This window comes from Chlorocebus sabaeus, chromosome 7, assembly GCF_047675955.1.
Source record: "Chlorocebus sabaeus isolate Y175 chromosome 7, mChlSab1.0.hap1, whole genome shotgun sequence".
NCBI classification, from domain to species: domain Eukaryota; kingdom Metazoa; phylum Chordata; class Mammalia; order Primates; family Cercopithecidae; genus Chlorocebus; species Chlorocebus sabaeus.
Genome location: NC_132910.1, coordinates 70,261,743 through 70,288,140, shown reverse-complemented (window position 1 = coordinate 70,288,140; position 26,398 = coordinate 70,261,743). Strand labels below are relative to the sequence as shown.

Genomic DNA, 26,398 nt, shown 5'->3' with positions numbered 1-26,398 from the left:
AATATGCCTTATTGTAATGAGGGCTTCAGTTTAACAAAGGTCAGTCTTGGGCCAGTCGAAAGAGGACAAATAATTGGAAGAACTGGATAGACAAACAAGGCAGATTAGACACAGAACCCAGAGTGGTTGTAGACATTCAATCAATATGTTGTCAAGTCATATTACCATTGGCTATGCTTGTGCTTAAAACTGATTTTCAATATACTACAAAGGAAAGAATTAGTTAAAAATAGTATTAAAATACATTTGGATCCTAAACTTCTTAACTTACATGTGAAATTAATTGCATTTTCAGGAATTTTTTCAAAAGTTTTTAAATGTTACAGTTAAAATGTTGCCCCACTTGGCATGAAATTATTTTGATGTGTATGGAAGCTATCACAGAAAATAAAATGGAAAAATATATAGTAGGTAAGAGTAAATCTTTGTGGTAAAGAGTAAATCAGAACAATTTTTTCTAAGAAAAAAATGAAAAGGCTCCTAAACTTGATTTTTCAAGTTACATTTATTACTACTATAATTTCAATTTTCAGTATGCATCTTTCAAATACAGTCTTTTGTGATAAACAGAAGTGGAAATGTCAATCTATTTAACAGGAGAACACAATTTTTTAAAATAGAAAAGTGTGGACCATGTAGATGTTAGTACTTTGAATAGAAATCAAATGTGAAAATCTATTTTCTCTTAAAAAAATATTTCTGCAATTTATCTCTAATTGTAATAACTGCTCCTCTTTGATATAACTTTTTACCCAAAATTTCAAGTCACTAATGCATGTATATACTTAAGCCTTAATAGGTTAGCTCTTTCCAATGTATATAATGGTGCCAAAATATAAAAGAGACATATTCAGAAATAAATGAACAAGAATCCATGCATTTAAGAAACTCAAAATACAAGACAAATTTTAAATCATCTTAATGTATACTTCAAACACATGCATTGGTATGACATTTAAACTTAAGAAGGAGAAAAAAATACCAAATTAGTGTCTCTATGACTGGCATACTCGCCTTTTAGGGAAGGCTTTTTAATCCACAGTATAACTCAAACTCTTTCTACCTATCTGATTGCTACTAACAAACAAATGTTTTATAACAAACGTGGTATGTATTTTCAAAGCAACGGCTCTTCTCTACACATGCTATTATTTAGAAGATAGGACTAACTCACTTTACTTTTGTGAGAACAATAGTCATCTACATCTTCTCACCCATAGGAATCAAACTTCACTGTGGCAGGTGTCCTGTCTCAACCATGAGCTTCAATGTGAGCAACCTAATTTTATTCATTTTCAAGTATACTGGAGAAGAATATCCACAGTACACTTTAGGATGATTTAACAATGGCACTTTGACTTTTCAGGTTCGTATCTGTAAAGTATGACTTTTCAAACCACTGATTTCTGCTACAAATATAGAATGTTTTTCTCCTCGTGAGTGAGAAATGTGCAACTTTCCCACCGTGTACTTTTCCTTAATGTCTAGAATAAATTCAGATAGCTTAATACAGATGATAATATTGATCTAGTACATGCAATGAGAGAGAAGTCTGTTTTATACTAATATGTAAGTTTAAAACATCTCTCTATTTTGAGTCTGTTGAAAGTTTTAGTGAATAATATCTATGTCAACTGATGTAAATAACTCCTAGCACTTATAAAATAAAGCAATGAAGTAGAACACAACCCTGGCAAGCGAAGTATTTTCTGCTGAGTCTCTCCTATCTTAAAACATTCAAATCTAAAATGATTAAACCACTATAGTAAATTTTGAACCAAGTAAGGCTTTTGTGTGGGGGATTTCTGAGAATTTGCTAAGTAATCTGTACACCAGGCATTATTTTTTAGGATTCTATAAAAACTCTTGGCAGTCAGTAATTACATCTTACACCTTGATAATTTAACATAATTTAACAATATAACCTTGAAAAGTATTTATCATTTCTTTTCTCCATCACTGAACAATTTTATGTCTGGTTCTATCATCACCAATAGAACTTACTGTGATTTCTTCACTTTTTTTTTTAACCTTCAAGATAAGGCCTCGGTCACTTGCACCCTGGCATTATTTTTAATTTTTATTCTGTGAAATACTATAAGAGACCATCATAGTGGTACATTCAAGAGCTAAAAAGTAACACAAAGCAAAATTATCACCTTTAAAAAGCTAAGGAAATTTTGAATCCTCAAGAAGGTTTTTTACCTAAAAATATTCTGGATATTTGCTTAAGATGTCAAATACTTTGGGTTTGTTTTTTTTTTTTTTTAATTTATTTAACACTTCGTGGGCATGGCAGTAAGGAGCAGGTGTTTGATCTGATTATTTGATGGGCATGCTAACAAGGCAAGTGTCATGGGATTGATGAAGCAGCTGCTTAACTTCCTCTGAACATCCTAATGACAACTTTCTAAAGAAGCACCACTTGTTACATCAGCTTCTGTGGCATGTTTTCTATAACTGAATAAATGATCATGACCTACAATTGCATAATAACAGACATATTTATATACCACTTCCTTAAATCCATTAATCGTTTTAAATCTTCACATCTACCCTCACTCCATGTAACACGTAACACAAAGCCTGCCGCCTAACAAATCCTTTTAGGACATTTAATGATACATGTAGCGAAACTAATTACCTAATCCACTTCTAAACATAATCTGATATTTATATAATGAGCAATAATAATAAACAATGCATCAGAGGGCATTCTACAAATGAGAGAATCTCAGAATATCAGAGTTGTTAAAGATCTAAAAGATTAGATAATCCAATCTTCTCATTTGACAAATGGGGACACCTGAACCCAGAGTCTATTCCTGACACAGGCATATATCTAAATCTTTCTATTCTCCACACATCACAACATTCTTCAAAAGCCCTTCTAAAATGTATAATAATCTTATTGTTATGTGTTTATTTCTTTCTGAGAACTCCCACATTTTAATTCTTTTTTTAAAATCTAAAATTTATTAGATTTTTTTAAAGAATGTTGCAGAAAGGCCAGGTGTGGTGGCTCATGCCTTTCAACCCAGAACTTTGGGAGGCTGAAGCGGGCAAATCACGAGGCCAGGAATTTGAGACCAGTCTGACTAACATGGTGAAACTTCATCTCTGCTAAAAATACAAAAATTAGCCGGGTGTCGTGGTGCGTGCCGGTAATCCCAGCTACTCAGGAGGCTGAGGCAGGAGAATTGCTTGAACCCAGGAGGCACAGGTTGCAGTGAGCCAAGATCGTACCATTGCACTCCAGCCTGGGCAGGACAGAGCAAAACTCCGTCTAAAAAAAAAAAAAAAAAAAAAGTTGCAGAGAAATACTTAACACCAAGGAAAATATTTTTATAAAACAATTGCTCACTGGTGCCAGGCACGGTGGCTCACACCTGTAATCCCAGCACTTTGGGAGGCTGAGGCAGGTGGATCACGAGGTCAGGAGTTCAAGACCAGCCTGGCCAAGATGGTGAAACTCCATCTCTACTAAAAATACGAAAATTTTCGGGGTATGGTGGTGGGCGCGTATAGTCCCAGCTACTCGGGAGGCTGAGGCAAGAGAATGGCATGAACCCGGGAGGCAGAGCTTGCAGTGAGCTGAGATCGCACAACTGCACTCCAGCCTGGGTGACAGAGCAACACTGTCTCAAAAAAATAAAAAATTAAAACATAAAATAATAAATAAATAATTGCTCACTGGCATGCCCCTATGAGAAATTTCTGCAATGTTATATTCCTTGCTGTTATAGGTAGTGATAATTAGCACACCATATTCCATTAATTTCTTCCTGGACTAAGGTGCAATGAAGAAATAGTTAGTTTTACTTTAATTGAGTAGAGTTTAGTTGCATAGAATACCTACAAATGGAATCAAAATTATGAATTACATATAAGTGCTGGTACATCAATGCAGATAGTGAAATTTTCTTCAAAGGAATTCTCTACGCATCAGCCGACAAGGAAGTATTCACACTTACTTGTGTGTGTGTGTATATGTATGTGTATACACACACATAGAAACACAAACTTAGATAAATGACTTATGAGAACAAGCCAAGACCAAAAGTGAAATTAAATCTATTAGAAAAGTTTAAAACCCTACAAAGGAGCATTTTTTAAAAAACCACAGTTGGCACATGATCCATTCGTCTAACTTTCAGGTTTGGCGTCTCCATCCCCTTGGATGTGGGTTGTAGTTGTAATCAGCTGCTGGAAGACAGTAATCAGACCTGGTTTCCATGGACATGATTGTGGAATCATTTCTTGAAGCCTGCCTATAATATGCATATGGCAACTGTGAACCATATTGGGAGTTGGTGGACATATTATTATTGGCTGTGACATTATACTCTTGCCTTCCACATGAGCCCATATAGGCCTTCTGGCTTTGAGGAATATAGGACAATCTTTCATTCCAATCCTCTGGAGGCCCTGGAAGCACCTTCCTCCGAGCTGCTGAGATCACATTTGCCACAATGGATTCCTGGATGTTTCTGGGTCTGAAAGCATCATCCACTAGACCGAGAGGAGATTTTGCTGCTGCTTCCCAAGGAGTTGGTCTCTTGTTTGCTTTCTCTAGTCCATCAGTTGGTTTGCTAGAGTAACTATAAGTAGGCTGGTATACCCAAGGAGATGCAGAAATGGTGGGTGGGACTGATCTTCCGGGAAGAGAAAGGGAGCGCCCACTCTCCTAAAAACAATGAAAATATTAATATATCTAATTCATTTTGGTTTGTGCTGCTTGTTACTCCAAAGTATTCCTAGCATCATTACCAAGCACTGCAAAATAATAATAATAATAATAATAATAATAATAATTAACCCCCTAGAATGCTTAGTCTTAAAGCCAGGACAGGCTGCCTGTCCTGCCTGTCCCCACCTTTGCAAAAGTGGGCCAAGGGCAAATGGTGGGCTGTCACTTGACCCCACCTTTTGCACTTGGCCCTCCTAGTTGCTCCCCATCTGTGAACGCATAGCCCCAATTGCTGTCATCTTTCTTAGGCATAGTCACTAGGGGCAGGGCAGGGGCTCTGTCATCACTAGGAACCACCTTTCCTTCTCTCCGCCCTCTACATAGGCATATGTGCACTCGCATCCCAACCTCATTCCTATCCTGCTTTCCTGGTACAAAATAAACAAAACTTATTGATAACCTCGGAAACAAGCTGTAAATTACCGAGTTTTTTACTCTTCCCAAGTGACTTTTAATCCGTTATCTAATTTTGGTCTAGTGAATGAATATAGCAAAAACAAACAAGAGCTCTGTAGATGTAGTTAACATTACTGGTATTAAATGACTGGCCCTTTTCCTCTCAAAATCTATTTATATGGTGAAGATCACATGGATTTTTATTTCCTAAGTGGAGTGTATTGCCTTTGTCTCTGAGGGAATTACTCCTGCCTCTTGTTTAATTTGTATTTTGCTTCCTTTCATGTGTATTACATTCCTAGTTCTTGGAGAGTTTGTATCCCTGCAACATTCCTCTGTGTATACTAAATATTCTGCTTGACTAATAACACAGAGATATTATTGATGATGATGATTATTATTATTTAGAGTGGGGATTTCACTCTGTTGCCCAGGCTGGAGTGCAGGGCATGATCATGGCTCACTGCAGTCTGAAACTCCTGGACTCAAGAAATCCTCCTGCCTCAGCCTCCCAAGTAATTGGGACTACAGGTGCACACCACTATGCTTGGCTAAATTTTTAAAAATCTTTTTTAGAGACAGGATCTCCCTGTTGCCCAGGCTGGTGGTATTAGACTCCTGGCCTCAAGCCATCCTCCCACCTCAGCCTCCCAAGTTGTTGGGCTTACAGACATGAGCCCCGGTTCCCGGCTACAGCAATATAATTTAATGAAAGCTCTTGTGTTCTCATTCTCTCCTTTTACTCCTCTGCATTTCTAGGAATGCTGATGGCTGGCTATCTACATTACATCTTCACACATTCCAACACGCGTGAGACTACCTGAGATAAGCTCTTGGCAAAACCGCAGAAAGGGTACACCTAGGGGACAGGAGTATCAACTTTGAAAGGATCAAAACATCCTGTTTCCTAACAAAAAACATTACTATGCTTAAAAATTGCTCTCATTTTATAAACAGTTTCAACAGCTTTTCTGTTAATCAAGTTCTTAACTTTAAAGTGAATATCAATACCTGGATTTAGGCAAAATATCTCAGATTCAAATGTTTCGCTTTTGTTTTTTTTTATTAGGCACACAAAGAAGGCAGATGGTTCATTCTTGGTTTCTATCTGAAGAATAAGAGGGTCAATAAAATGAATCTTGATTCTCTCTTTTTAATCACTGAAATTTTACTCACAACGGTTGAATCTTAGCAAAAACTTGCTTTCACTAATCCTGTCTTAATTCAGAACCACTCATAATTCTCTTTACTATATATTTGGGTGAGGTGTGGGGAATCCTGACTTTTAGTCACCTTCAAGGTCTTAGTTTCTATTTCACATTATGTATGTGTTCATTTCATAAACTCATTTAACATAAATTAACATATTGCACACCTAATATTTCCAGGTACTCTTTTATAAGCTGAAGACTTAAAGATGATAAAGTCCTTGCCCTCAATAAGCACACAATCCAGTACTAGTTTTAGCCCCACAGTAGCTGAATTAAATCAAATATAGAAGACCAGTTTGGGCCAGTGCAGTGGCTCACGCCTGTAATCCCAACACTTGGGGAAGCTAAGGTAGATGGATCACTTGAGATCAGGAGTTTAAGACCAGTCTAGCCAACATGGTGAAACCCCATCTCTACTAAAAATACAAAAGAATTCTCCAAGGTTTGATGGCATAGGTCTGTAATCCCAGCTACTGGGGAGACTGAGGCACAAGAATCACTTGAGCCCAGGAGGCAGAAGTTGCAGTGAGCCGAGATCAAGCCACCGCACTCCAGCCTGGGTGACAGAGCAAGACTCTGTCTCAAAATAAATAAATAAATAAACAAACAAACAAACAAATAAAAATTAGAGAATATAGGGAAGAGACTCTTTAACTGTCTTGACGGAAAAAATGGGAAGTTTTCTAAACTGTGAGAAGTGGTAAATCTCACTGTGATAAAGGGAAATGTAGCTCTCTCCTGTGGTGTGTGTCTATATCTCACTTTTGTCCTTTCTGTGGAAGAGTTAGAACAACACTGGTCTACAGCGTCCCTGGGAGAGTTTTCAGAGTCCCATGATTTTGCTTTGTGTGATCTTTGATTATGGTAGAGGCAGGCAGCAGAGAAATTCTAGGAAGACAGAGGTGGGTCCCTGGTAAAACCCCACTTTCAAGCCAAAATAGTCTGAAACTCACAGCCCAAAGTGAGAACTTCTATTCCTGTTTGCCCATTCTCTCCTGATTGGTTCTTTGTGAATAGCATCTTTTTTTTTTTTTTTTTTTTTTTTTTTTTTTTTTTTTTGAGACGGAGTCTCGCTCTGTCCCCCAGGTTGGAGTGCAGTGGCATGATCTTGGCTCACTGCAAGCTCCACCTCCTGGGTTCATGCCATTCTCCTGCCTCAGCCTCCCAAGTAGCTGGGACTACAGGCACCCGCCACCATGCCCGGCTAATTTTTTGTATTTTTAGTAGAGACAGGGTTTCACCATTGAGCCAGGATGGTCTCGATCTCCTGACCTTGTGATCCACCCACCTCAGCTTCCCAGTGTGCTGGGATTACAGGCGTGAGCCACCATGCCCAGCTGAATAGTGGCTTTTTACCAGTCGAATGTTTTCCAAAACTACCTATGGCCCACTCCACCCACATCCCATGCCTATAAAGACCCCAGACTCAGTCACTAGATGGGAGAGATGGCCCGGACCTTAGAGGAGATGGCAAGACTTCAGAGAGACAGCTGAACTTTGAGGGAGATGGCCAGACTACAGAAGAGATGACCTGACTTCAGGGAAAGACAACCTGCCCGTCCCCTTCCCTCTCCAGCTCCTCTCTCCACTGAGAGCCATTTTCATAACTTAATACAATTCTCTCCCCTTCAATTGTCTGTGTGACCTCATTCTTCTTGGACTCTGGCCAAGAGCTTGGAACTCACCGAGTGCAGATACCCAGAAAGGCCATCACACCAGCCCTTTGCCCTCATTGATGAAGGGCAGCCAACCCACATAATGAGGTAAGAGCCCAGCTGAGCTGCTAACCACCGTCTGTGGACAGCAGAACTAAGAGAGCACTGTAACATTCCCTCTGGGGCTTTGAGGTTGCAGGCACCCCCACCTGGGCACCGCCATGGGCCCCAAATGAAGTTTGCTCCTGTCAGTGCCCAGAGTGACCAGCCAGATCCCACACTCGCTTGCTCATGTGCTCCCTCCCTCAAGGGGTTGAGCGCAGTGGGCTGAGTAAACAGGGCACCCCTGTTGCAAGTCTGGCAAAGAGGTTAAAAAAAATCCTGCATCAATTAGATGTACACCTTGAGGGACTTCTTTAGTCAGTTATTTAGGCATTTTAAAAGATAGAAGGCTGACGGGATGGCAATAGATAAAGGGAGCTAAGACTTTACAGAAATCTCAGTGAGGCCCCTGAACATATATACAGGTGTTTAATTCACTGACTAATAACTGGAAAAAGAAATAATTATCAATATACTTGGGAGTATTAAGTACTATGTGGAAGCATACATTGCAGTGATAAAACATCCAAAACATTGCATGAAAGAGAGGAATTATTTTTTGGTGTTTCTCTCACGCACTGAATTTGAAAATATCCAGGAGAATTGAAATTTGACAGAATTTAGAAAGTTCAAAATATCGTTCAGTGATATCCTATTAACAAAGAGATGAATGTGCAGGGAGAAAACTAAAATATTGAAGTATGGGATGGAAAGAGTAAGCCAAGGCTTTCTGAAAGGAAATTAAAACCTAGGATTGAAGCCGAAAGCAAAAATCTCACGCCAAACATGCATATGACAAATGTAAGAGCAGGGTCGGTTGTGAGGAAAGAGGAGCAATCAGCTCAATGAGCAAAATGACCATTGCTCTTCTGCATTTCCCCAGACTGACGAACATGCCTCCACATTCTTTCACGTGCTAGTAATAGACAATAAAATGATAGACCATTTTAGGTTAGAGATCCAACTGGGATATAAATAAATCATTCCATAGGTACAATGTAGTTTCTTTTTGTGCCCAAAATATTGCAAGCCTCTAGCATCCACCTGCACCCATACTTCTAATTTTAGTGTATTTCCCCAAAGCAATTTTCACAGTGTTTTTTTGGTGCTCTTTGCTTCTGTCCATCACAGTTCCAAGGCTCAGGCTGTTCTCTGCTTGGCTTGCTGAATGAAGCCATGTGATATACCCTGAGCCAGAAATGACCAAAGGAACCTGAAAGTAGCAGAGGTGTTTCTTTTGTTTTGGAATTTGAATGTCTGAGGCTGGAATCCTAGCATAGCATGGATTAGGTCCTGGGTTGTCCTTTCAACCATGGGTTGTATCATTATCAAGGGAATTTAATTTTTTTTATATGAGAGCACTTAACTGTAACCAAGATGTTAAATTAGTTTTACCCATGATGTGTCATCAAATGCTTCTTTCTTTTTGTCTCTCACTACTTTTAAACTTTATTTAATAAAAAAAAGTTTTCTGCTGCCACTGGAAGAAAACTTAGCAGATCCTGGGGCATTTTGCTTACTTTTAGGAATAGTTCAATGGTTGCCTTAAGTTACTCAAACCAGTTTTATTTTGAAATAGAAGATTCCATCTCCTGAAATAACGAACTCCAATTTCAACTTTATTAAAGTTATATCTCCTCCCCTTCCCCAGCTGGGGCCCACTTCAGAAAGCCTGCCTTCCTTCAGGGAAGGAGTTTGATTGACTTCTTCACTCTACTTCCACTTCTTCTTTCAGGTCACTAACTCTGCCTTCTGGTCCCCTGAGGTTCGAGGAAAAAAAGGAGTAGAAAGAAAAGAGCAGAAGGAAATTTTTACTTGATTTGGCAACATGATATTCTGGCCTCTGACTCTTGGGGTCAGATAGGCCCAGAGAGGGACATTTTTATGGGATATTGAAAGATTCCCATCACTGGGGACATCTTACCTCTGGTCCTTGATTCATGCTAATTCTCTCTTCTAGGGGGTGACTTTGCACTCATCCTGTGTGCTCCCTTAGGCAGCTGTCTACCTGCAGTGCATAGCTACTAGGATCCATCTGCCCCCTTGGAGAGGCCCCAGGTTGACCCCATCCAGCTCTCCCTTGCTCCTGGCTTGGACTGGCCTGGTCCATGAGGAACACTCACATCATTTGCCTGTGGGGATGTAGAACAAAATTTCCTGCTTCTTTGCCAGAACAGTTTCTCAGCCTGTCCCCTGCCCTCCAAATTTCCTGAGTGGCACTCAGACTCCACTCTGACCTCCTACCCACCCTCATGCAAGTATCTCCCATGAAGTTCTCTAGGAAGACACTTTGAAACTCTTCTAGCACACAGCTTGAGGTAAAAAGGTGAAACCCCCTCCACGCCACCTACTCCAAACACACACATCTTCAGCACTCTGGAATTCCTTCTCACAGAATCCTCTCTCTTTGCCATAATCAAACCCCTTTTAATCACTCGGACCTGGCTGAAGGGTTCAAGAATTGTGGAAGTCATTTGCTACTATTTTCTTTGTAAAGTCTGTATTTGAATCTGGAATGTCACTTCAGTGGGCAGCATCTCTTCTATCTGGGGGCCTTAGGTAAAACTTCAATATCCTGTCATCTCATTTTCAGTACAGTACAAAGCTCCCTCTCTCTTATTTTTCTTTTTAAAGTAAAATGTAAGCTAAAATTGGAAATATTTTTTCTACAAATCAGTTCCAAGAAATTTCTCTAATAACTTCAAATAAAGTTGAAACCTTATGCCTCACTGAGGCCTTTCTCTAGAGAAGAGGGGTACTTGTTTCCAGAGCATCTTGGTCAATCCTTAGGCTCTAGATTTTGGGAACTTCTTTATTACATTGAATCAAACATTGCTTCCCATGGCTTTACCCCAGTGATTCTGCTAACATGGATTACATCTGCTTCTACTTCTATGCAGCCATTCCTTCATACATTCCCAGTTTCTTCCACCCTCCTTGAGTATCTTCACTATCCTGTTGCTATCTGTTATTTTTCAAACTAAGGAGAAATAATATCTATGTCATTCATTCCCTCAAGTTCTCCACATCCTTCTTCCTCCAGTTTGTTTGGCAAGGCTAATGCAGGTATAATACCTTGATCTTCTTATGTAGATGTGTGTACATAAACACAAGGCCATGTGCTGAGTGAAGACATCATTCAAAATGACTGAGGGACCATGTCATCTGGCAGATGGTATAGTTAATACTGCATGTGGAACATTCAATCTGTGTGCATTTAGAGCATTCTGTTCTTTAGTTGTTCAACCCATGAGAGCACACACCAATCTTTAGCTGGCCCAATATAATGCATGCAAGGCTCCCACTGAACTCATGAGTCACTGGGTGTTATAAGTCCCACAAAAGGGCTTAACGCTAAGGAGGCATTTTTCTACCTCTGTCTTTAGAAATAGCCAACATTAATAGACTGCTTACTGTGTGCCAGGCAGTGGGACCTAATTGCTTTATGTGGAGTGTTTCATGTAATTGTCACAACCCCATGAAGTAGAGATACTATTATTATCCCTATTTTTCCAGAGGACAGTGAGACTTGAAGAAGGTAGTAATATCCCCAAGGGTAAAAGTTAGTAAGAGTTGGGGTGGAAAATTGAACCCAGGCAGGCAGTCTCATACCAGAGTTCCTAAATCTAATTGGACTATACTTGCAACAATATTGTTTTTAGAGAATATCTTTTTTTTTTTTTTGAGACAGAGTCTTGCTCTTGTTGCCCAGGCTGGAGTTCAGTGGGACAATCTTGGCTCACTGCAATCTCCGCCTCCCGGGTTCAAGCGATTCTCCTGCCTCAGCCTCCTGAGTAGCTGGGATTACAGGCACCCACCACTACGCCTGGCTAATTTTTGTACTTTTAGTAGAGACGGGGTTTTGCCATGTTAGCCAGGCTGGCCTCAAACTCCTGACCTCAGGTGATCTGCCCGTCTCGACCTCCCAAAGTGCTGGGATTACAGGTATGAGTCACTGTGCCCAGTCTGAGAATATCTTTTTTTTTAAGAAAAGATTCGAAACCATGCAAACTAAATGGAGTGAGATCTTAGAAATTTTGGAAAAGGTCATTTAAATTTTGATTAAATTTGGATTAATGACTACTGGCATCTTGGCATTTGTCACAAGAACAGGCAGGTAACCAGGCCATAGGGAAGATAGAGCATTGCATTTAGATGCATTTCTGCTGCATGAAGGTGAGAGAGCTGGGGCTCTGCATGCAGGAGAAAAGCTCAGAGGATCTGAGGGCCTTTCTCAGCTTAACATAAACTATCTTCTCATGTCAATTAAATGTTGATTTATCCACACAGCTTGTTAATAAAACAGCTTAGTTAGAGTCCTTGTTAAACTGTATAGTAACCAATTTAACTGGCAGGGAACACTTGACAAGTAAAAAGAAAGTGTGATCTGAGGTTTACTTAGCACAAAGAAGTGAATTTTAAAGCAATGTAAACAGTCCTAGAAGCCAGAGAAGATAAATGTGATGTATGTTTCAAAGTTTAAACTATTTTATACCATAAATCTTGAAAGCGATAAAATTCTCTTGGCTGAAACCCTGCTTACACATGCACTGTAGAGAAAGGGGCTTCAACTGATATGATTTCAATTCCTTTGACTCTCTTCTCTCTTAAACACATGATCAGTAAATATTCATCACAAACATATACTTTATCATACACAGATTCTGGGAGGTCCAAGAAAAGCAAAGAGGAATAAAAGGTATTTCTTTTGCCTTTTTTATCATTGATTAAAATTTCTGAAAAGCAGAGGTCCTAGAAGGGATACACAAATAGAAGAAACCATGCAGGAAGCACGAGGTATTCTCCATTTTTCCATTTGCTCAAGTTGAAATTTTGGGAATCAATGTTGACTGCTCTCCATCTCACACTCCAGACCTGATCTGTCAGCACTGACTTCAAAATACATCCACTATCCGACCAAGTCTTATCAACCTTCACTGGTAGCATCCTGGACTAAGCCACCAAAAAGTCTCACCTGGATTATTGCTACTGTCTCCTAATTGATTTCCCTAGTTGCATTCTCGCTTCCTTTAATTTATTCTTAATATGCTAGCCAAAACAATCCAGCTAAAACTCAAGTCAGATTACGTGATTCAGTCCACTGATTAAAAACCTCCCATGGCTTTTCATTTCAAAAAAGGAAACACCAAAGTCCTTTCACTGACCTACAAGACCCCACAAAATCTGCCAACTGGCTCCTTGCATTATCTGACTTCGTCTTCTTCATGATTTCTTCCTTTCCCTTTGCTCCAGCCACACTGGCCTTGAACCTTGAACACACCAGGTACACTCATGCCTCAGGATTTTTGTACTTGCCAATCCTCTGGATTTTTGTACTTGCTCTCCCCAGGTACCAGCATGACTCCTATCTTGTTTTCTTCAGGCCTTGCTCAAATATTACATGATCACTCAGCTTGGCAATTCCCTCCCTCTCTCAAAATTCCTTACCTTTCTCCCCTGCTTTAATCCTTCCCTTAGACTTACTCTCATCTAATGTAATAAATATTCTACTTAATCATTTTATTTTTCTCTCTCCACCAGAAATTAAGGTGCATCTAAGGGTAAAGGTTTTTGTTTCCTTAAGGCTTCCCTAGAACAGTACTTGACACCAGAATAGTAGGTGCTTAGTAAGTATTTGTTGAATGAATGAATGATAATTTCTACATCAGGCTGTCATAAACTGAAAATTTGGTTATCTTCACCAGAATTTTAGGTCAGTTCACAAGATGCAGCCCCTCTCACACATCAGTTACACGTGACAAGGGACACAAACAGAACTATCCCCACCACCTTAAATATATGCAAACCAATATGCACCCCAAGTCATGTTCAGCAAGACAGACAGGATTTGCCAATATTTATGAACAAATCAATTTTTCTAAACAAGTGGAAGATTTTTAACGTTTAAATAAATGATTTGCATTCAGTCAGTGGAAGTTTAAGAGTTTCAAACGGCTTTGATTTCACAATTGAGAAAAGTCTTAGAAAATTATGCATGAACCCTAAAGAGAACCTGAAACACATTTGCTAGATTAAATAAATAAGATCTAAGAAGAAAAAGATAAAGGAGATTGGAATTAGGGTTGAAGAAGAGCAAGCTGAAAGTCGGTTTACCGTTTATCATGAGACTGCAAGGAGATGTTAGGAAATGGCAGCCTCTACTAACTAATCTCTTAGAGTCACTCCCAGCTCTAATGAGCCCTCAGTGACAATTTTCTTGACAGTAGAAATAGTTCAACACTGGAAAAAATTTCTGCATAGAGATATAGAATCCCTTTACCTAAACGTCTTTAAATATAAAACAAATGCTCCCTTGAGATGATTTAGATACAACCAAGCTTGAAATCAGAGGATAAAAACACTTTTAAGGTCATTTTGTTTTAGTCTCTATAAAATAGTCTTTTCCTCATTCCCTAACACTTGCCTTCTTAAAGTGGATTTTAAGTTTACTTCTACCAACTGGAGTTTTTGGGAATTCTGTTGTAGGACTCTCTTATCTAGAAAATGAAAGAGAGTTTCTATTTCTTTCAGCAGAAGTTCGCAGTATTATTCTGCCTGCCAAGAAGGGCAGAGAATCAGGACTAATAAACCATATTTTTGAATAGAAAAGTGGCCAGGTAATCACGTCGTTTAAATTGTTTCATGGGCCAGGCGCAGTGGCTCATGCCTGTAATCCCAGCACTTTGAGAGGCCGAGTGGGTGGATCATCTGAGGTAAGGAGTTTGTGACCAGCCTGGCCAACATGGTGAAACCCCGTCTCTGCTAAAAATACAAAATTAGTCGGGTGTGGTGGCTCATGCCTGTAATCCCAGCTGCTTGAGAAGCTAAAGCAAGAGAATCGCTGGAACCCGGGAGGCAGAGGTTGCAGTGAGCTGAGATTGTGCCATTGCACTCCAGCCTGGGCACCAAGAGTGAAACTTCATCTAAAAATAAAATAAAATAAAATAAAATAAAATAAAATAAAATAAAATAAAATAAAATAAAATGAATAGTTTCATGAATGCAACGGACATACTCTGACATCAAAACAAGAGATAGGGTCTTGTATGTAGCATATCATCTTGGTTCTGTTACTGACTAGTCATCTTAGATTAACTTTTAGATTAAATTTTCTCTTCCAAAACAATAGACTTTTAAATAAAAAGTTTTACTTCCTGCTTCAAGGAAATCTCTTTGTGAGAAGAGGTAAGGCTTGTAAATGACAATGGAGGCTGGCATCTTATATTGGAAAGAATGGAAACTTGGATGTCACACTGACCTGAAAGTTCTGCCTTTGTCTCTTGTTATCCAGGCAATTCAACTTCTCCCAGCCTTATTTTCCTTAATTGTAAGATGGGAGTATTGCTGGCTACAGTTTCAAGATTATGGGCAGAGTAAAGATTGTGTTTATAAATGGAATGCCACGTAGCCCAACAAATGGTGATTATTTTTGTTATTGTGGGAAGAGACTGTGTGGCCCTAAAGGTGTCAGAGACCTGGCAGGACCTTTTGTTCAAGAGGCAACTGCAAAGGCAGGCTGCTGACCCAGGATAAAAATAGGAGGGAGACTTGCCTTTGAAGTGGCATTAGCAGTGCACGCCTCCGAGGCTGCTGTGCCAACCCCTGCTGCCCTCCTGTCATCAGAACGCAGGCAGCTGGGCTGGCCAGAAACATTGCCACTGACCTCATCTCCCTACTAGGTCTAAGTGGGCCAAAATATACACTTCTTGATTTTTTTAAAACCTTCTGTTATAAAAGAATAAAAATAACGATGCTCAGTTTAAGGTCGAGAAAACGAACATGAGGGAGGAATGTGTGCATATACTTTTGTTGTCTCTTTCATCTTTGAAGCAATGATAATAATAACTAAAATGTATAAAACTTTTACTATGTACTAGCTACAGTTCTAAACACTGTATTTGTTACCTCAGTTAATCCTCTCAACAACCTTATAGCCTCCATTTTGAAAATAAGGAAAGTGAGGCATATAAATTAGGTAATTTACCCTAATATTACCCTAAATTAGGTAATTTTCCCTATACAAGCCAGTATGTGCTTGTATAGGGAAGTTGGAGAAGTAAAGCTATAGGTAATAATATTTTATTTAAATAATGTATGTTAAGGCGTTAACTCTGTTTACAGAAAAAACTACTATACTAGCAAGTTTTACCCTCTTACCTTTCTTTATTCTCAAAAAAGAAGTATGTCACTCTACAAGTTAGAGCCTGTGAAAATACTTGTATTAATATAGACTGTGTTCTATGTAAGTAGCTGGGATTGCTGTTTTAATTTTATAATTCTTGGGGAACAGCCTTATTTAAGTTTATTTTCATAAAAGTCTAGTTTAATTGGTTCAAACGTAAAAAATAAATCTGTTAAACACATTTCAAAATATTTTCTGAAGTTTTCTCTTTCCTCAAAAGATTTAAATAGTAAACGTCATTCATTTAGATTCCCACGGTAGAAAAAGTGAATGATATGTATAAAAAGTTCAGATTTCATCAGTTTCTATGGAGAAAAAAGTAATTTTCACAATAAACAAAGGATGTTGATCTTGTTTAAAATAAATAATCTTTTGACCTTGTGGGAGTTTTTTAGGGTTTTTGCTTTTTTTGAGACAGGGTCTTGCTCTATCACCCAGGCTGGAGAGCAGTGGGGCTATCATAGCTCATCAGCCTTAACCTCCCAGGCTCAAGACACCCTCTCACCTCAGTCTCTCAAATTGCTTGCAGTGAGCCACTGCACCCAGCATGTGGGAAGTTTTTGTAGAGAAAAGTGTTGGTACCTGGCACATGGTAAGCACTTAATTTATTATGAGAGTTATGATTATCACTATAAAAAACTAACATGTTTTATATTGTATTCAGTTATAATTATGTGACTGCTATTTGAAGTGGAGCTAAAAGCCCTTAAGAAAAATTATTTCCCAACTAAAATGCCTTTTGCTTTTTTAGAGGAAAATTTTATCAGTTATGACTTTAAAAACAAGGACTTTTAAGAAATGTGTGCATACCATGTAACAACCTTGATTTGGCTTTTGCACGATAACATTTCCCAAACTTCCCACTGATGTGTTTAGAAGCATCCTCTGTTCCAACTTCTAATTACATTAAAAATCTCTGACAATTCAAAGCTAGTTAATGGCAGTGACGAAGACACATCAGCAACTATACAGTGTGTGACGACATAATTTCACAAAGATGTGGAGAATACAGGATGAGGAAAGTGACTGACTTGACCTTTGTAACTGTTTTTCTGTCCATTATGTTTCTAAGCTTATTAAATGGAACCTTTGATTAATATCCTGGGCCCTGGGGAAACTGTTTAACCTACTATTCTTTGAGACATGTAAGATTTACTCCCTATCATATTTATGTTTTCCTGGTCAAAAACATGACCCCAAGGTGAGGTTTAAAATTAGGAATCATAATCACTTGAACCCGGGAGGCGGAGGTTGGTTGCAGTGAGCCGAGATCACGCCACTGCACTCCAGCCTGGGCGACAGAGTGAGACTCCATCTCAAAAATAAAATAAATAAATAAAATAAAATTAGGAATCATAAATCCAGCTCTGCATCAAGAAAGGCATCAACAGCTTGTTTTCTTAAACACAGAGTAGAAAAAAATTATGTTCAATTCCCTTATCACATCTCCGGTCCAAATGGTAAGTTTTATTTAATGGTATCTTTCCTATTTGAGGGAATTTGCACAATAATTTCATGTATCTCAGTTCATTTTAGAGACATGGAGGTGCCACAAACTATGTGGGATTTTCAAATGTATGATTGTTTTGCTGGAGGAGAAACATGAGTTAAAGCGAAATATACAATGATGGTCACGATCATGTGCTTTTCAAATACAAATGGGAAACAGGAAAAATCTTTAATCAGAAGTATCCCAGTTACATTTCTTCAGAATAAGCAGCATTTACTTCCATTGAAAACACTAATTCCAGATATATTTGTAGTCTGTCATTAATCGTTGAAAGGATGTCTCGGGAGGTATTGGAACACATCTCTACTTATTAAACATTTGAAATTAGAGACCAAATACTTCATTTTGCCCATGGCTTTAGCTGCTATTACAGCTGGTTTTTATTGGCATAGCTTTTTTTTTTTTTTTTTTTTTTTTTTTTTTTTTTTTTTTTTTTTTTGGAGATGGAGTCTGGCTCTGTCGCCCAGGCTGGACTGCAGTAGTGCGATATGGACTCACTGCAACCTCCACTCCCGGGGTTCAAGCGATTCTCCTGCCTCACCCTCCCGAGCAGCTGGGATTACAGGCATGTGCCACCACGCCCAGCTAATTTTTGTGTTTTTAATAGAGGCGCGGTTTCGCCATGTTGACCAGACTGGTCTTAAACTCCTGACCTCAAGTGATCCACCCACCTCGGCTTCCCAAAGTGCTGGGATTATAGGCGTGAAAGACCACGCCTGGCCGGCATAGTGTTCTTAATGCATTCATGAAGCTGCAATGTATACTTGTCTAGAGATAACATTGCGTGTTAATACTACAGCAAATTTTGCTATGTAGACCACACATTTATTAAAAGGATCTCATTCTTGAGTATTCTCCTGACTTCTCCCCATCCCAAAGTTTGCCTTCATTTTGATTCCATGTTAGGTATTTATTGACTATTACAATTGTTAAATAATTTTTTTCACTTTTAGTATTGATTCATACAAATGCATTGATGAATTTACAAAAATATTATGAATTAACTCAAATATGACATCAGCCCTCTTAACTGCTATGGATATATAATCTTAGCCTAGGATAAAAAGTCACTTCTGGAGATACTAAAATGGCTAGGCCCTCATCAATACACATTTGAGAGAAAGAGAGGAAGAGAGAGATCCTTCAGTAGTATGTATGTCCAAATTCTTAAGCAATTATCCATTAAAAAAATAAAAAACCTGGCAGTAAGCCAAGATCATGTCACTGCACTCTAGCCTGGGTGACAGAGTGAGACTCTGTCTAAAAACAAAACAAAACAAAACAAAACAAAAAAAACAACCAAACAAACAATAAAAAAAATACAATGAACAGATCAGTCATTCATTGATCACATGGCATCAAGCCTGTGTAGTGACCTAGGCTCCAGCATTAACCCGTCATTTATAATATCCAGCTCTCCCATTAGTCTTTTCTCCTCCCACTGATAAATGTACAAACATATATTTCACATCACAGAACTTCCAAACACGTCACCATCTTTTTTGCTTTAGAAATAAACTTTAGTGCCTCAAAGTTTTGAAAACAATGTGCTCGTTAGGATCAAAGCCATCACCAAGTGGGCCTGCCTGTTTCTTTGTTCTGTACACTCTTGTAACATGTAAGCAGCCTCTGACTGAGTTTGCATTTTGTTGACATACTATTCTATTTGCCAAGATTAATGTTAAAGTTAAACAAAAATATCGGGCTCTTTCCCTTTGAGGCATAAAGTGCATGAACTTCCTTTTCCTTTTGAAAATTTTATAATCATATTTATTTTCATTTTAAAAAGCTAATACGCATTCAGAGTGCTTCGAAATTTTCCTTTAGCCTAGATCCCAAAATAAGAATGTTTAGATTACTGCCAGATAGACTTAAGCTAGTTATTAGTAAGAACATTTTGGATTTGGAGATAACAGAGTCCAGGGCCCAACAGCCAAGGGAAGTCATACCATCCTTTTCCCCAGAGATAAGAAAAAACAGCCAAGGAAATTCAATCTCTTTTCTAGATGATAAAATTGTATCATTCTATTCTATTCCTAGAAATATTTATACTCATTCTTGATTAGAGGCAGGGGGTCAGATAAAAATCACGTCTCAAGACCCCCTTTAGTCTTTTGTTTTTTTTTGTTTTTTTTTTTTTTAAAAAGAATATTCAAAGCGAATTGCAATGCAACGAGTTTTAGAATGGCTGCCTGTGAAGCGCTGAGAGGGAAGGAGGGTTTGCTGCCATCTCCTGGACGTTTGAAATAAAATCCGCAGGATGAGTGCTTCAGCGCCTGTTCCTTTTAGACTGTGGAAGCAGGTGCAGTTTACAAGTCTGGCTGTCCCTGACCGGATAAACAGGAAAACTATTTATGGGTTTTAAAGAATAAAGTTGACTTAAGTGGTTCGCGTGTTAGAAAAGTGTTTTTCAAAGTGTAGTTCACAGCCCATTAGCATTAGAATCACCTAGGTTGAATGTTACAAAAAAAAATTCCTAGGCCCCACCCAGACCTAGTAAATCAGAATCTCTAAGGTGGGGCTATCTCTAAGGTGGGGAAATCTTAATTTTACACCAGGAGCAAAAATTGGAAAGTTATATGTTGCAACACCATGAAGGGAATAGTTTGCTCATACTAAAGTGCTGTATATAAAGGAAATCATAATAGTCCATTCAATGTAAAACTAAAATTAAAAGTTCTAAGTAGTATATTTAACACTGCTCTTTATTTCAGTAATACCACCCACAATGAGTTGTGACATTTCAGTGAGTATTTCATAATGTAGAATTCAAAATATAGCCCATATTGGACTTACGTGGAGAATTACGATTCGCACCACTTGATAAACAGTAATAAGTTATCCAACCACAACCAGCAGACTATGAGTGTGAATTAAAAAAACAAAAACAAAAACAAAACTCCAAACCAAAGATCTAATTGTGGAAGGATTGGAATGAAACCTTAAATTAGTACTTTATATTAGTTCAACCAATTCCTTAGAGAGTCTTAGCTCTAGAAAATGGTTTTGTGAACATTTCTTTATCAGTGTTAGATATGCTAGGTGAAAAAAGAACTAACGGGTTTTTAGTGCAGAAAGAGATCTAGTTTTGCTTTATTTTCAAATGTAATTAAATGGCACAAAAGCAGAGTAAAACTAAATCAATTTAATTGTTTTTGAAACAAAAGCTATTCTGGATTCAGATACAATGTTCAGAATCTCGGCTTGCTTTGATTTTTTATCTTCAAGATGAGTCTTGACTTCTGCTTCTGACTCAGAAGGATTCTAGAAGTACCAGAAAACCCACAAAAATTCCCTGGGTTTGAAAGGCAGCTGGAATATTAAGTTCCTCCCTATGTCAGTGGCTCAGCTTCTTAGAACTGTTTTTCATCACTTGCCCTGAGCTGGGAGTTTGCTCTGTTCAGGCCAAGGTTTCACTCTTTCTGTTTTTGGAAAGTGATCATGCTTCTCAGGCAAGGGGATCAATTACTCTAAAAAGGCCAGGTTGCTGACCCTTTGTCCTAGGACAGTGTGGAAAGGAGGGATAAGGACAGCTGTGAGCTGCGCCCTCCTAGGTCAGCCCAACTGTTGCAGGTCTGAAGTGGGGTAGTCTCAGGGATAGAGTTGCCAACTGCTCCACTTTCAGTGTAATAGGCCTATTTAAGCTTCAACTGTGCTACCAGGTTACTCAGGATACCAACTATCCTGTTTAGAGAATATGTTTGGTTTATAAACATTTCCCCAGAAGAGCTCTCTTCATATTGCTAAGTCCACTACATTCATTCTATTTAATATTGGTACTTTGAACTGAAACAGTGTCTTTATAGTAGAGGCTCAAAGATGATGTTAAGTTTATTTTATAAAAATATTGAACCAGTCTTTTTGAATCTGGTCTCATCTTTGTATACCACGAAAAGAATGCTAGCACAATAGATGAATGCAAAGCAGGAAAAAATGGACAAACAAGCTGAATACAGAGGAATGTAAACATATAAACTTCAGTAAGAAGAAAAAAGAGAAAAAACAAAGATCTCTCAATTAACAACTCCTGGGTATAGATTTCTTGTGTCAGTGTGAGATTGATAGTGACACTACTTCTACCTTTTCTATTTTAGTTGTGGGTCTCAAACTGGGATTCATATTAACAGAGAACACAAAAGAACTTGTTTAATTGTGTTTTCCTCATTGGAAGTTTTTGAAATAGTAGCTATTGTTTATTGAGTGCCCCTTAGAATAATAACAATAGCTAACATGTGTTGAATACGAGTGCCCCTTAGAATAATAACAATAGCTAACATGTGTTGAATACTTTCTCTGTGTCAGGCACTGCTTTATATACATAATGCATTTGTTTCATTTAACCTTCATAATAACTTGTGAAGTACACCTATTATTGTTTCCATTTCACTGCTGAGGTGTACTGAAGCACAGGGTGACTGAATCCTTTATCTAAAGTCTCCCAACCAGCAGGCGGCAGGCCTGGGACTCAGAGGCAGGCAGTGTGGCCCTAGAGCCCACACTCTTAACCACTACAAATGTATTTCTTGTGGGCTCAAGGTTTACACATCTTATCTCATCTAATAGTATGTGAAGTTCATTTAAGATATGATTACTTTTTGCTTTTCCTAAATTAAAAAAAAATCATGTCTTCTTTTTAATTTAAAAATTGGAAGGAATCTTAATCTCTGCATTATTGTTACTGAAATTTGAGGGTTTCTCTCATCACTATTCTGTTCTTCCTTTATTTGCCAGGTATAAATTACCATAACTCTGGTAATATATGATGCTGGTTGGCTGGAAGCAGTAGGTGTTTGAGGCATTTGGTCTAGTGCATTGTGAGAATTTGTTCAATGGAAACCAGCAAAATGTTGAGCTTCCCTTCGCCATTATTGAGTTATAATAAGCAAATAGGCTGATGGAAATAAAAACTACAGCTTTTCCCCATGTACCCTGTTTAAAAATGTCTATTGCTTGGAGCTACCACACTCTAAGATGTTTCAGTATTTCTTACTTTGATTTAGAAGGTTTAGTGTAAACTTTGGAGTTATCTCTGAGACATGTAAAACTCATCACTTCTGATGAGCAGTTCCTTTTATCTGTGACCTGAGTCTTCTTGCAATTAAGGGAGATAATATAGCCTTGTGGTTAGAAGACGGCCATGGATTTTGACTGTTGGGTCCTGAGGCTTAGCCCTACCATGTTACACAAGTTCCTTAACTTTTCTTTACCTCAATTTTCTCATCTTAAAGTGGGATGATAATAGTACCTACATCATACTTTCATCATTTTGTGGTGACAAAAAAAAGTGCTTAGAATGGTACCTAGCACATCATAAGCCCTCATAATTGTTACTTTATTAGTGGCTCTATGATTATAAATTAAGGCAATAAAGCTCTGCAAATGTAATGAGTTTTCACAATTAACCTAGAAGCTCACATCTTCTTTTTTTGAAGTTGGTGATGGGAGTATTCAAAACCCATGTTTAGAACCTATTACACTAGTTCCTCAAGAGATGTTTTCAAAATAACAATGATATATAAAAGGAAAAAAAAAAAACGACTGGAAAAAATGTAAGGTTTAAAAGTGTCCTTGCTGGGAAGCCTTTGACAGAAATAACTGTTGAGAAATCTTCCACTGAGGAATCTTTGAGGCAGGAAGGGTTTGCTGCCTCATGCACTTGACTGCTAGCCTGACTGGGATTGGCACCGTGACACTCTAAGATTCCAGGGGTAACTATTTTTCAGAGTGTAGTCTGAAATACTGAAAACTTTTGAATCCTTCAGTATTATTCTGTTTAGAATTATTCTTGTTGAAGTGCCTTAAGTTATTATTGATTTAGTAGCAAGCCATGCTAGGTGCTGATTCACTACTTAATAAGAAAGTTCCCTGAATTACATTTAGTTAAAATGGCAGAAAGCCAAAAGGAGCACTTCCTTTTATGCAGAGACTTTGATTATGCTTTATTTTTAAAAATCACATTCTTCTCCCTTACCAGCCAATGAACAACACCTATTCATTCTGAAATAAGAAAATGAAAGAATTTTGAGAAGTCACACAACATTGCTGTCAATTTCTTTCTTTTTTTTTTTTTTTAACTAATAAAACAGATGCTTCTTTCTCAGAGATGGGTTTTCACTTTCAACATGCATCATAGCATCTGATTTTCTGAGCTATCTTGGGAAATGGAGTCTTTCCTAGTATCACTGAATGTGGTCAAAGCCATCTACGAAGCATAGACAGTAGGCTCTTGGTGAATCAGTTTGGGAAATTCACAATTAAGCAGTCTCAGGGAGTGAAATTCTGGGGTTTGATGAGACTGTGGAAACCACATGGTACTGTAGGGAGAGCACAGGTTTGGATGCCAGACAAATATCTAAGTCTAACCCTAATCCACTGCTTATAAGCTTAGTGATTGTTGCACAGGTTGTTTAGCTTCTCTGAGCTTAGATACCTCATCTGTAAAATGGGAATAATATCTTCTTTTTCAGTGTAATACTGAAGAATAAATGAAATCACAGTATAACTGGTTAAGAATTCAGGCTGCAGACTGAATCCAGGGGCCACTACTTAACATTGTATGATCTTTGGCAAGTTACTCAACCCCTTTGTGCCTCAGAATCTCATCTGTAATCTGTAAAATGGGGATAATGTTCATACCTAGCCCACGAGGACTGCTGATTAAAAGCAGTAATCTGTGAAAGATACTCAGCACAAGTCAGGGCCCAAATTTTGTGCTCGGCTAATGTTAGCTATTATCAAAACTTAAGTAAAATATTTAACACACTTCCTGCGTATAGTAGAAACTTAATACATTAACTCCTATCTTTCCCTCAGGACCCATGAGATTATTTGAATGACTGCTACAGCTTCTGTCCCCACCCATGTCATCCTAACTTGAACCAAAATGCTTCATTCTGGGTTGTTGCGTGGCCTTGATTATTGTGCCAAATAAAAGTATCAAAGATTATCTGACTTCTACCGTGTATCCTGAAGAAAAGACAAATCAAAACACTATGGCTTTTGTTATTTACTTCCAAGAAGAACATTTTTCTGTTTATTCTTAGAATGTGCATTTTTTTTTTCAACTCAGGGCCAAGTACAACCTTTTGGTTTTTAAAATTTTTTCAACTCTGGGCCAAGTGCAATCTTTTGATTTAAAAAATTTTTTTCATGAACAAACCATCACTAGTTATTAAGGAGCTGAAGAAATAGGAGCTGTGAAAGCAGGGTTTCTTCATGTTACCTTTGAATGTTGTTACTTTGAGTATTATCATTATCAGGTAGAGGAAGAAAGGTAGGCTGGGAAGTAGATCCTTATGATATTTTGACTACAGATCCCAGATTTACATTTCACCAGTCACAGAGCACATGTAATTTAGATAAACATGTCAAGAATGACATAAACAGAGGTAAACACGAGGAGTTTTACATGCAGAACCAAAAAATAAAAATTAGAAAAATTATTACCTATATTAACAAAAAATTACTTAAACTCTAGGACTCTGTAGAAGTCTAGCTTTCTCTCCTGTACACTTGGGATGCACTTTATTGGCTGGCAAACCTTTGATAACATTAGAAGTCTGAGAAATTTCTGACAAGATTTGATATTTAAAATTAAATTTCTCTTTATTCAATTGCCATTTAGTAGTGCTGTGATTTCCAAGTGCCAGGTAGTTTGGTGTACAAATATACATACCACAGAAACATACAGTTTTTTAAAAAATTAAGAAACTGGCTGCACCTGACAACATCAAGAAAAAAGATAATTCTGATTCAAGGGCTTCTCCAGAAGATGAGGTTTCATTGGCATGACGCTCATAGGATGACCTGTTGTTTTTGTACTATTTTTTCTAGAACCATAGAGGGATGACAGTCACTGGTTTCTTAGAGCAATTTTGCCTGGTGTCTGGATCCTGTGGGAATTTATTAGCTTGCTTTGTGGCCTTTGGCCAACCCTGGTGGGACATCTAGAGAAGAATTCAATTCTGCTTTTTCCCAGAATAATTGTTGACTAACTCAGCAGCACCAAAGTGTCACAGGCGTCTTTGTGTCCCCCAGAGTCCAATGATATGTGGAACCAAGACCAGCGAGGGTCATGTTTCTGGGAATACAATGTTGGCTCTTAGAATTTATATATATTTTCTCATGAACTTATAAAAATGTTTAAAAACAAACTCAACAACTCTGATGTTAAAAAAGAATGAGCACACGCCCCACGACTTCCCTCTAGAAGCATTTCAAGCATTTAGATTTTCAAAAAACAATCATTTCTTTTTGATGACCATGACTTCAAATGCCATGCCTGCTGGGCCAGTGGTGACTCATCAAACAGCAACTGATTTCAATAACTCACCCTTAGAATGTGGGTGCTTGCAGGAGCCCTAGTTTATAACTGGATGAAATCATACGCAGCAAAGGGCCTTTATTTGATAGATTAAATCTAAACACAGACACTAACAGCCATGTGTCTTCTGCTCTTAAGAGGGTTTACTGTGAAAGAGCCACACAGAGTGTTCGACATGCCACTCAGCAGTCAAATGACCTTCAAAGTTCTTTAACCTTGTAACTGCAAATAGGAAAATGGTCTCACATACGTTAGTCCACCCCCTTTCA

General features: G+C 38.2%; 1 protein-coding gene across 3 annotated transcripts in view; it reads right to left on the bottom strand.

The window, feature by feature from the left end:
- Positions 1-486: 486 nt before the first annotated feature.
- Positions 487-26,398, bottom strand: part of SYNPO2 (synaptopodin 2) — a 175,880-nt gene continuing 149,968 nt past the window's right edge. The window contains exon 5 of one of the 3 annotated variants that reach the window (XM_007999659.3): positions 487-4,687. In XM_007999659.3, coding sequence (XP_007997850.3) covers positions 4,154-4,687 — 534 coding nt within the window. In that variant the 3' untranslated portion in view covers positions 487-4,153. Of the gene's footprint in view, positions 4,688-24,803; positions 25,141-26,398 lie in introns of those variants that run through there. The other 2 variants (XM_007999660.3, XM_037991327.2) reach the window with 2 other exon arrangements.